Here is a 12,765-nt window from a genome sequence, read left to right as displayed (position 1 = left end):
ATGTCAAAGTCAATGATAGTGACTTCTGATCTCGTTAATCATTGTGTCTAATCTCTTTACATAAATTCCTCAAGATCTTCTACGGAATCATCGTGTACTTCTACATATAAGAATTAAGGAGTTCCATTAAACGACAGAAAGACCCAGTGAGGAATAAAGAGAGAGAGTTCTCTTCCTCCATCTACAGGTCCTTTTTTGAAATTATTGGAAGGTCAACTCTGCTTCGTCTCCTTCTCTAAGAAAACTATTTAATTAATAAGAGCCCTTTAGTGTTCTTGATGTATGTAACGGAGAAACCACTCATCTCAATCACATTTATATCAATTCCATATATAAGCTGGACTTAGTGATATACGGACTTTACGGATAATTATATAACCTGGACACTTCAAAACTACTGAGTCTCTTTTGTCATTGGAAAATAAGTGCAAGAGAATTATAGACTCGTAAAGATAATGTGTCTCGATATTTTGGTGTACGAAGCATATTCTATTGTGATATTACATATAAATAGTTTTTTGGAACTGGAGAGTTCCACAAAAAGAAATAATTCCCGAATAAATTTCTCAGTGAGGAACAAGGAGTTATCATTTCTCATCCACAGCTCCTTCGTTGAAACTCTTGAAGCCTGTTCCTTGCAATGTCGACTTTTTTTTTTCGTCTCTTATTCTGAGAAAAATATTTCATTGTTTAGAATCCTTCCATTTCCTGTATGTATATATGGCAGAAATCCCTTGGGAAAAAGTAGAAGTCAATTTTAGACTCTTAATGAATATGCAGCCTTTTTTCTTTATACTTTTGTAAGCAATGCTTATTATATTTTGCTGATATCTGCATAAATAGATTTTGTGAATTGTTGAGTACTAAGTGATTATTTGATAACAAATTATAAGTGACCTCGTTCTGTAGACTTGCAATTTCGAAACTTATTTAGTCTTAATCATCTTCTAAAAAATTTAATTGGTTATCACTATATTGAAATATTACCCCCATGAAGATTTAGGATTTCCACACTAATAAAGATTATTAATAAATGTTTCCTATAGCAGTTTTTGTATTTAATTATTAGTTATTTTAAAAATACTCATTAATGACATAGATACCGACGTTCAAAATTATAAGTTACTACATATTTATATTTTATCCTGGTTTTCTTTCAGGCCGAGGTCTTTCGTCAAAATTCGTTGCAGAGACGTGCGAGAAATTCCCAATTCCTGCGAACGGTGTCGAGTTGATGTCGATGGGTTTTCACTTACACTTTCGGTCAACAGCAGCAATGTTTTCAATTGAGCACACTGAACGAACACGGGAACGCGTTGTTTTATCCATTAAAGAACCAGTTTCGCGCACACGCTTCACAAATTTATCCACAAACTGCCTGGAAGGCGCTTTATTTCGACCGAATTTCGTGCGTAATTATCTTGCAGTTTCGTTTGAAGACTCTCCATTTTGGAAGTAAGTCTTCAGTATTTCCCACTTTTCTTCGAGCGTAAACTTAACCATTTCGTAAACAAGAGACCTTTAACAAACTATTAGACACAATGAGAATGTTACTACAGCTGTTTGACGTCAAAAAAGTGGTAGTTTAAACTGCAACCCCTAGATGGGCCACCCTGTATATATATATATATTATAAAATGTATTATTATTTTAAGATATGAACTTTTTTGAGAGTAAATCCTTAATTAAACGAAACAAAATGAAAATTTAAGGTTTAGAAGATAACTTAATAATTTTTCTGAAAATTGCACGAAGAGAATTTGACCTTTTTTTTACACGAGTGTATGCTACTATTAGCTTCATTTATGAGATTTTTGATATATATTTTAAAGTATTTAAATCCAAATTAAGCAATATAAATAGCAAAATGATGCCCAATAAGAAGATAGGAATCTCTCGTTTCAAATTAATAGACAAATAGCTCTGTAAAGCATCGTCTTGGATTTGTCGAGGTGAATAAAATTTGTCGAGTTTCGGTCGCTGAGAATATCATATTGTAAAGCTGACTAGAATGTAACGTAGTTAAATATAATCAATCTTAAACCCTTTTAAGACCACCCTTATTAACACTATCTCGAAAAGTTTTGATGAAATCTCGATTTTCGCTCGAGAATTCAAGACTATATGTTATTGATTTCCCAAAAATCAAAGAGGTTGTGCATTCGCAATCTTTAATTTTGAAAAACTTAATGATAGAAGAGGCTATGTCCCTGGATGTGTAAAACAATATATTGGCTTGAGATTCTTCCATAGTAAACTTAGAATTAGGAAATGAATATATGTATTTGAAACAATTGGATTAGTGGTTACAAAGTAATGATATTTTTATTTTCACATTTATGCTTCATCTTCTTTTTCTTCTATACCTACTAAGGTATAGTATGAAAATAAGATTAATTTTCAATTAAAACATTTCAATGGTTCTAACATAAAAAATTATAAGTATATTAGAAGAAAATAGAAAAATATTAACTTAAGAACTAAGTATACTGGAAGTATCACATTTAATTCAGTCACCAAGATGAGTGAATATGAAACTAATACACTAACTTCATCTTAGTGTGAATTTATTTCTCCCGGTACAATACTAAATATGCTACTATTATAAGAAGCAAAATTAATTAATAATACCCTGCGAAGAAATGAAAATGATACAGACACGATACTTTCTTATATAATACTAATCATCCTTTTCTCCTATCTCTTTCTTTATTATATATTAAAGATCGTTTTTTATACTGAACATACTTTGTCCAAAAGATGATTCCCAACTTTAACGCATAAAATGTTCAATTTAAGCTTCATTTTTGTAATTGACTTTTAGAAAAATGTTAAAGGTAATATCTGTAGCAGTCCCAGGTTAAAACACTTACTCTATGCAAGTTATTTCAGTTCAAAAAATGTGGTCTTCGGGGATAAGATATTAATTGTAACACAAGATTTCAGATTGATTCACTGATGCTGATGAATTAACAGGGGAGGGATATTATACAAACTCAATTAAGTTTTGCCATTCGATATTTAAGCATACAAAATACACTTTCCCTTACATGAGGGTGAATGACAGCCTTAGGTCCATTCTCGGAATATAATAATCTTAATTGAATCCCAGATCCACTCCAGATATCAATAGAACTCATTGGCTGAACGTTCAATAAGTGTGTTTGTTTGTTGCTACGTTTGTTAAACTCTGACGTCACTCAATGAGCATAACATTATTATTATTTGTTATGATATCAACATAATTTCCACGGATTGCTAGTAATAAATAAAATTATTATAGTATTATTATTTATTTTATATTTATTAATATTAATTACTCGATTTATTGGGTTCTAAGTTTGAAATATTATATAGTATGGGTAAGGAGAGCCGAAGGCATCGTCGAAGTCCATCTTCAAGTCCCGAGAGACGGAGAGAGAAATCGTATAGACGTAGATCTCCAAGGTTTGTAACTTAAATGATTTAACTAAAAAGTGAATGGATTTTTAATAATTATTGGACTCTAACTGTTTACAGAGATCGCCGAGAAAGAGACCGAAGTCGAGATCGGCGTCGACATCGCTCTCGAGATCGTAGAGATAGATCTCCCATATCGGATCGTCGTAAGCGTTCAAGATCTAGAGACAAACAAAGGTCAGACCCTGTTGTTGAATCCTCTGATGGAACCAATAATGATGTGACCCTATTCTCCAATTCCTCAGCCAACAACTCAAACACATTTCTAGCTCCTAAGGTTTTAGATAAAGAGGAAGAACAAAAAAAGTTGGAATTAGAAATGCAAAAACGACGAGAAAGGATTGAGAAATGGAGAGCTGAAAAGAGGAAAAAAGAATTGGCCGCTGGTCCTTCCAAAGAGGTAGTTGAAAAGAGCTCCACATCAGCTAAAATGTGGTCTCTCGAAGATGACACGGATGATGAGGAGGATGAATCTATGCCTAAGTCATCCAAAGATGAAAATGCTGAACACAAGGCAAAGGAAGAGGAAGAGGAGGAGGAGGAGGAAGAAGAAGAAGAAGATGATCCTTTGGAGTCCTATATGAAGGAAGTCAACAAGGAAGTTCGTAAATTGAAAGGTGTAAAAGGAACTAAGACGGAAAAGGGAAGTGGGGGTGTAGTAATTATGACAGGCGTTGCCAAAAAGAGGGGTGCGGGGGGAAACGCTAAAAGAGGAGAATTGATTGAACAGAACCAAGATGGTCTAGAGTATTCCAGTGAGGATGATGAAGATAATCTTGATGACGCCATGAGCCAACTTGCTAAAAAAGGAAGAAAAGAACTTACTAAAATTGATCATCGTGATATCGCGTATCAACCATTTGTTAAAAACTTTTATCGGGAAGTCCCTGAACTTACGAAAATGACTTCAGATGAAGTTGAAGTTTATAGATTGGAGTTAGAAGGCATTAAAGTGAAAGGGAAAAATGCTCCTAAGCCAATTAAAAATTGGACGCATGCTGGAGTGAGTCAACGGATTTTAGATCTTTTAAAACGTAATGGATACGAAAAACCAACTCCTATTCAGACTCAAGCAATTCCTATCATTATGAGTGGTAGAGATATGATTGGCATCGCTAAAACGGGATCAGGTAAAACATTAGCCTTCCTTCTTCCTTTGTTTCGCCATATTATGGCACAGCCAGAGTTAGAGGAAGGTGATGGCCCCATTGCCATCATTATGACACCCACGCGTGAGCTGTGTATGCAAATTGGTAAAGAAATAAAGAAATTTAGTAAAGCAATTAAAGGAGCTCGTTCTGTCTGTGTTTATGGAGGGACTGGCATTTCCGAGCAAATTGCAGAGTTGAAACGAGGCGCAGAAATTATTGTGTGTACTCCAGGACGAATGATTGACATGTTGGCAGCAAATAGTGGGCGAGTCACCAATTGTAGAAGAATCACTTATGTTGTTTTGGACGAAGCAGATAGAATGTTTGACATGGGGTTCGAGCCTCAAGTTAGTCGTATCATCGATAATTGCCGCCCTGATAAACAAATGGTTATGTTTAGTGCCACTTTCCCTCGTCAAATGGAGGCTTTGGCCCGGAGAATTTTGTGTAAGCCTGTGGAAGTGACTGTTGGAGGCAGATCCGTTGTCTGTAAAGATATTGATCAATCCGTTTACGTTTTAGAAGAAGAACATAAATTTTTGAAATTGCTGGAACTTTTAGGGCAACGAAGTTCAGAAGGACTCATCATCATTTTTGTGGACAAACAAGAACACGCAGATTCTCTTCTTAAAGACCTCATGAGTGCTTCCTACACATCCTGTGCATCCCTCCATGGTGGTGTTGATCAGTATGATCGAGATTCGATTATTACGAATTTCAAAAATGGGAAGGTAAAGATATTAGTTGCTACGTCTGTTGCTGCTAGAGGTCTGGATGTGAAAGAGCTCGTACTTGTTGTGAATTATGATTGTCCAAACCACTATGAAGACTATGTTCACAGATGTGGAAGAACTGGTCGCGCCGGAAATAGTGGATTTGCAGCTACCTTTTAACACCAGAACAGGGTCGTTATGCTGGTGAAGTGATAAAAGCGATGGAACTCTCTGATGCTGTAGTTCCGGCGCCTTTGAAGGATTTGTGGGAAAAGTATAAAATAAAGTCTGCTTTGGAGGGTAAAGTGATTAAAACTGGATCAGGAGGTTTTGGAGGATCCGGCTTCAAGTTTGACGAAACAGAAGCAACTTACACGACTGAAAAGAAAAAGTTTCAAAAAGCTGCATTTGGCTTGCAAGACTCAGACGATGAGGATGTAGAACAAGAAATCGAACAACAAATTGAGCAACTTCTCAACCCTAAGCGCACCGTAAAAAATGTGTCTGCTTCTGGTGCAACAACTACTGGCATTGTCATGGGTGTTCAAATCGCAGGGGGTGTTGATATTAAATCAGGTAATGGAGCCTCAAGTGGCGCAGCGGATAAACTTGAATTAGCTAAGAGATTAGCCTCCAAAATAAATCTGAAGGCAAACGCAAAGAATGGATCCGATACGAGCAATACAACGAGCTCCTTTATGATGGGAACGCAGAGTAAGCCCATTATTACTGCAAAGACTGTAGCAGATCATATTGCTTCCAAAATCAATGCTAAGCTCAACTACCAGCCTTCGGAGGATGCTTCTCCTGCTGAAGGAACCGCGTTTAAGAAATACGAAGAGGAACTTGTCATCAATGATTTCCCACAACAAGCAAGATGGAAGGTTGCCTCAAAGGAGGCCCTTGCACAAATAAGTGAATACAGTGACGCTGGTATTACGGTTCGCGGTACCTATTTTCCCACTGGGAAACCCATACCCGAGGGAGAAAGAAAGCTTTTCCTTGCTATCGAAAGCACTAGTGAACTCTCTGTTCAAAAGGCCAAAGTTGAAATTACACGTCTTTTGAAAGAGGAGCTCCTTAAAATACAAACATCTGGGATTCAACACATTAATAAAGGACGGTATAAGGTCCTTTGAATTATTTACCATTATAGACAGTATTGTCATCATTTCATTATTTGTACGAATCCTCTAAGAGTTTTATATACATACATACATTGTTAAATCCATATTATTTGATAGTCGTGTCATCATAATAAAATATGTTTTCATTTGTAAATATTTTATTTGGTTAGTGTAATATGTATAATATTTCGGTTTTACTCCCAAGAATAGGTCGCATATCATGGATTTACCTTAACACGCCACATACTTGTTTGTACTACTTTAAGTATAATAATTTTTTTAAGTAATATTAACTGGCATTCTTTAGAAAGAAATAAAATAAAGAAATAATCAATTTTCACTCTTAAACTGACACTCCTACCTAGTAACTAAGCAACAAGGAATTTCTTATATTGTATCAATGTTATATGAGTGACTATATTTAGTACCATTAACGCATTCATACTTTTACAGGTCTGGATTGCAACACTCCAGAGGTTGTTGTTTCATTAAGGAGAGTTACAGTTATTTATCCATTTCCAAGAAGGCTCCATTAATACCAACCCATAGTTCTACACATTTGCTACTATGATAGTCCACATTCGGTTTGTACCTTATAGCTTGGCATTCATATTCTATTTTTATACTAATAGACAACCGCAGTCAAAGAAAAAGTATCAAACGTGACTTAACACACAAATGATCATTTATAATATATATAATATATTGTATGCTATTATATTATCGAATTATGATGGAAGCTTTCTTTAATGAAAAGATTTATGTCTTCTTATGTTTAATGAAATTCCTAATCATAATCAGTTATGATTATAATTGATTTTAAGTAATACATCTTTAATAATCAATAATAATTAGTATTTGCTTATTATTTATAGGTGAATGTGTTCTGTATTATAGCGTACTTTGCCCGTAAGTATGAATGAAGTACATTATATATATCTATACATGTTGTGCTATTTTGTACAAGTTGTAACTTGTATAATGAATTAGTACAAGTTCCAACTCAAAAATAAGGTGAAATGATGGAATAGTTAATTTTAAATGAAGAATTTGCAGTACTTGTTATGAGGAGGATAATGCAATAATTGAATATTCTTTGGATGGTAAATATATATTAATGGTGTCATTTTTGACCCTTTTAATAAAAATTACTAAATTATAAATTTCAAAATGTTCACTGTTATATTACTCGTAAATATAAAGTAATTTTAATCAATCAAAGTGTAATTGAAGCATCAATTAATAGTTGATAATTAAATAATGGGTTAGGATTCATATAACATGTACAGAAATTGCAACTTGTACACAACATAATATTCAATTCTACGTTCCTATTTATTAATCTTATATTATGAAATTAAAAGGCGTAACGTAGAGGGCACTACTACAGCGCAATATTAATATATTTTTCCCACTTACACTACTGTGTGTAGTATCAACCTAGCAGCTATACTTATCAGCTTGCGTGCCGTTTCTACAAATGAGCGAAAAAAAAGAATCTACCGCATTCAGTCCACGCAAGTTCTTCGCACAAGTGCTACCCTGTCAACGTAATACTAGCCAAATATCACCTCTTTTTCTCAAAGGTTTCTTACATTTCTCTTTATTCTACCATTTTACAGGGAAAATGGCTGATGCAGATGATACATGGGAGCCTCCATCCGAGGCGGAGGCTAAAGTCATCGCCGCAAAACGAGAGAGATCTGACAAAATTTCCAAACTAATGGGCGAATACCTTCTCAGGGGCTATAAAATGCTTGCAACGACCTGCCCCGACTGCGGAACCATTTTATTAGAAGAGAAGACTTCTAAGAACAAATACTGCGTCGCTTGTGCTGAAGTGGACTCTAAGGAAACCGCCAAGGACGACCCTGTACTGAATGAAAGAGAAGCATCTAAAAAGATAGCTGAGTCCCAATTTAAAACAAAGACAATAGCAGCAGCTGTTAAAGGCCCTACCTTTGTTGTTGCCGCTACGGCTAAAGGAGAGGGAGCCAAGGCACCTGCTCCTCCAAGGCGGTACATTGAGGAACCCATCATTATTCCTAAAAAGGCCTATCTCTGCTATGCGGATCCAACCGAGTCCACTACTCAAATTGGAGAAATGGACATGTCCATTCAGATCGTGTTTGATCAGATGAATAAGGCTACACGGGATCTCAATGCACTTACATGCAACGATCCCGTTGTCACTAGGAATTATGTTAATCTCATCAAAGACTGCGCTGAGGCCGTCACGTCCTTGAGAAGGGCCATTATTTCTGTTTCTGAATAAATAATGGTAGTGAATACCTAAGTGTCACAAATCCGATAGATTTTTAGATCATGTATTCAGGGATGTATATTTGCTTTATATTTATTGCATTGGCTTAGCTTAAATTAGGGATACTCATTCTAAGATCCGAGTTAATATTATAAATTTATCTCCCCTTTCTTCATTAACTTGATATCATTAAATCAAATTGATGCAAGATTGGGATTTTCTGCTATATCGAGTACATAGTTGCTTTAATAGTTATATGCTTATTTTCATAAATGTAATGAATTTTTTCTTGTCTCTGTTGAAACAATAACCAAAAACCTTATTATACATTAGGTTAACTATATAGTTAAGACGAACATTATCTATTCATAAGTTTTACATATTATTTACTAATAAATACTGCTTAATAAAACTTAATCTTAGAGAGGTTCATTCAATACATTTAGAGGTAGATATTATCTAAAGTTAGTATGAGATTTGAATTAATGAGAGATTAGAGCTTTAATAGCTGGATATCGAGGAGGCAGAAAAGAGGTATCATTGAGTCACTCATAGGGTTTATTAATTCATTTATTATAATCTGACCATTAAATGTTGACGATCTAGATAAAAGGCATAATTGGGAAAAATCATTTTTGAACTTGTATTTTAAGTAACTAAACAGAGTCAGGGATTTGTGTAAGGGATTTAATTAATTTTGTAGTCAATGTCGTAGCGGGGGCATTAGGGGACCGTGCTCAACCAAGTAAATGGTATTGTTTCGCCAACTGAACTATAAATATAAACAAAACATTAATCAGAGGTGGGCTAACAACGGCTTGTGGGGCGCAGTTATTTTCTGTGTGGCCCGAGAAACCCTGAAGCAACGAATGCTAAAAATCATAAAACGTAATCAGACTTATACTTATTTTTATTTATACGAATCAAGGAAACGTTGGTATACATTTTACTAATATACCTAAACACCGTAGATTTGAGATTGTTCTCATAAAATTTACTAATATAGATGGAGTTCCTTCTTAATTTATTGAAAAATTACAAAGTCTACTGGTGCCCCATAATGAAAAGGAGGAATGAGAAGAGTCATCCATTTTTTGCTCAACTTTTTTCCCGTATATTTTTTAGGCTTAGCTAGTATACCTTGTTACAGAGATTATTCAGATTTTTATTATATTTAGTAAGGTTGGTTCGTATTTAACATTTTTTCAGTTATGCTTATTGGAATAATTTGATAAGCATTAATAGGACAAATAATTAATCACACTACGCGGTATTGAGTATTGATACCTTCTGTTTTTATTATTTGATAAATTTATCTATAATGAGTACTTCGTTACAATTTACAAAGTGAAAAATTGGAAACGGAGACCGTTTATTCAACAAGAAATTGACAAAAATATTTATTTACTGACGTTGGAACTAAAGTTATAAGTTTAATTCGTAATGAATGCGTTACTGTATTCAAGGAATACAATTTGAAACGTCACGTTTTGAAAATACATCTTAATTATGTTCACAATTTATCAACATTGCAAAAGAAAACAACTGAACTTATGAATTGATTGACACAAAAGCAGTTGGTTTTTACCAAAACTTACCCTTAACAAAGTTTTTTATTGAGCAATAAAATTGAAAAGGACAACAAGCCATCTGTAGGAACATAATTTATTAAAGATTGCATGGTTGATGTTTTCAGTGTTGCGTGTCCTGAAGCTAAATCGAAAGTAGAAGCTATATCTCTGTCAAAGCATGGATTACTTAACATCAATCTATTGTTCGTCACATAGATTCAATTGGAGTGAATTTTCAAGAACAACTATTTAAAGCTAGGGCTGGTTTTCTATTGTTCGTCACATAGATTCACCTGGAGTGAATTTTCAAGAACAACTATTTAAAGCTAGGGCTGGTTTTCTATTGCTTGGATTAAAGTACATCTTTTAGGATCCTGCTCTATTACTCATTTACATCAGAAAAAGTGACTAAAACTTCCATATTACAACATAATTGCTGTTAATGGAGTTCATAAGCTGTATAATTAGGTCAGAATTAAGTTTGTATCAATAGTCCAGCATTACAACAAATGCACTATGATATATTCATAATGAAGTATTCTGGGCTTGTGAGACGTCGAATCTAACAATAAAATCAGAGAATATTCGCAGTGAGATATAAGTATGTGATTTCGCATTTGTTGTTGATAACTTTCATATTTTTTTCGCGGGATGGGGCACCCCAGCCTCTAACGTCACCACTAACATATTGCAGAAGAAAAATGAATCAAACACAATACAACAAAGTATTTGCTTATTAAATGAAAGCCTTCCAAATGTGACTTAAAATTTTTTCCCAAGCAGTTTTATTCATTTCCCTCTTTTGATACACAAACTACTGCCACTCAAGAATTGTCAAGGAATTACAGCTCTCGGGTGTTAGGATAACATGAGGAATTTATCAGACGATTTCTTAATTTAAAAGCAATCAAATATCAGTTTATTTTATTTAGCTCACCTTTTTGCTGTGATATTGGAACAACAAATGAAGAACTACATTTAGAACTGATTGATTTGCATGCTAATGACTCTTAGAAGAAAATGAGTTTAAAAAAATCCCTAATTGAATTTTATGCATCTCTTAACTCGGTTAAAAACTTTGTTAGAAAAATGATTGTTACCACAAATCTCGTTAATTTATCATACTTCTGATAGAGGTGAGTTACTTATTTTTTGAATACATACTTAAAATAAATCGATTCAGACATAATCTACTTCTGAATACGGCCCTTGAGCTAAAAAGTTGGCCCACCCCTGACTTAAATTGGATTCTTCAAAAACTGCAGAATTTTGATTATATTCTAAATTATTGTGCTTGACATTAGTTTATTTTTAAATGGGCCTCTAACTTGTTACTAATGAGGGGTGTATATAATAAAATACATATTATAACAATCATTAACAAAAAAAAAAAAATCAATAATTAATGTAATTAAACAAAAGGGACCAAAATCCAAATATTCTTGCAAAAATAAGTCTCTCCCCTTCAAAAAATGGTCAAAGCAAGGCGAAGATGAAAAAATTGATCCTGGTTTCTCTTTTTTAGAAATATTGTTTAAAAATATAGTTACCTTGACCAACATTGCTTTCAAGAACCATATAACAAATATGTGTGCAATTTATCATTGTAAAGCCCTGATGTAGGTTTAAGACCTTATACCGCAAGTCTTTGAATATTTTCATCGAGTCCAGTTTAAGTCCTCAGAGAATAAAGGATACTTGAAAGAGTAGATACTTCATACCCAGTGAAAAATTTGAAATGACTTTCGTGTCTTGTCATGTCTCTAGTCTTTGATTTTATGATCAAGTCGAGTCGCAAGTTTTCAAAATATGGACTCAAGTCCAAATGGTCAGGACTAAAATATTCTCCTCCGAGAGTCTGGAGCGATGTATATTCGTACTCTGGGAGTCCACTGTATAATCATTACTCATTAGCATAATTAATAGTGCACCATTTATAGATTTAAATGTTATGTATTGAAGCGATTATCATGTAATCTTGTACGTACATTAATACTAGACATAAAATACCTACCTTTTAGTTTTGGAATATACTGGAATATAATTTGACACTGCTGCCACCTACAACTAATTTTTTTAAATGTGAACTTTCCAGTACTCCTACCTTAGTTCATTTAAGCTTCCACGCTGTCATTTTGTGCTGAATTGCCCTAAAATATTATCAACATAAAAAATGAGTAATCAATATTTTTTTTCTTCAGTTTTTTTTTTTTTAAGGTGGTAAGTGATAGTAGGTGCTTCCGCCTTTTATAAGATTTAAGATACAGGGTGTCCAGAATTAGAATTCTATCAACTTGAACATAATTAAATTAGAGTATTGTGAGTAGAAATTTTGTTACCCAAATCAGAAAATTATCCAATAGAAGTATAGGCCTCAGCCCATACTGCAAATGAAGTGTTAGAATGGTGCAAAGACAATAAAATTTTGGCCTACCTGTTCACCTGATGCAGTTTTCCAATGACATACTGGTGGGTGCCGCG

At 34.0% G+C, this 12,765-nt stretch overlaps 2 protein-coding genes and 1 long non-coding RNA gene across 3 annotated transcripts; all 3 read left to right on the top strand.

The window, feature by feature from the left end:
• Positions 1 to 3,295: 3,295 nt before the first annotated feature.
• LOC121130254 (probable ATP-dependent RNA helicase DDX46) lies at positions 3,296 to 6,604 on the top strand. Its single transcript, XM_040726018.2, is given in 3 exon segments — positions 3,296 to 3,447; positions 3,520 to 5,498; positions 5,501 to 6,604. Coding segments are annotated over 3 exon segments (3,030 nt in total). The 5' UTR covers positions 3,296 to 3,358; the 3' UTR covers positions 6,463 to 6,604.
• A 291-nt stretch (positions 6,605 to 6,895) lies between these two features.
• On the top strand, positions 6,896 to 7,533 carry LOC139907300 (uncharacterized). Its single transcript, XR_011783788.1, has 3 exons — positions 6,896 to 7,034; positions 7,326 to 7,359; positions 7,418 to 7,533. It is a non-coding gene; the product is annotated as an uncharacterized lncRNA (long non-coding RNA).
• Positions 7,534 to 7,849: 316 nt separating this feature from the next.
• On the top strand, positions 7,850 to 9,130 carry LOC121130265 (protein ZNRD2). The gene is made up of 2 exons (XM_040726028.2): positions 7,850 to 8,000; positions 8,073 to 9,130. Exons 1-2 carry the CDS (start codon positions 7,931 to 7,933, stop codon positions 8,723 to 8,725), a joined length of 723 nt encoding a protein of 240 aa, XP_040581962.1. The 5' UTR covers positions 7,850 to 7,930; the 3' UTR covers positions 8,726 to 9,130.
• The last annotated feature ends 3,635 nt before the right edge of the window (positions 9,131 to 12,765 follow it).

The sequence above is a fragment of the Lepeophtheirus salmonis genome, chromosome 1, assembly GCF_016086655.4.
Source record: "Lepeophtheirus salmonis chromosome 1, UVic_Lsal_1.4, whole genome shotgun sequence".
Lineage (NCBI taxonomy): Eukaryota > Metazoa > Arthropoda > Copepoda > Siphonostomatoida > Caligidae > Lepeophtheirus > Lepeophtheirus salmonis.
This window is presented reverse-complemented; position numbering and strand designations above follow the sequence as displayed.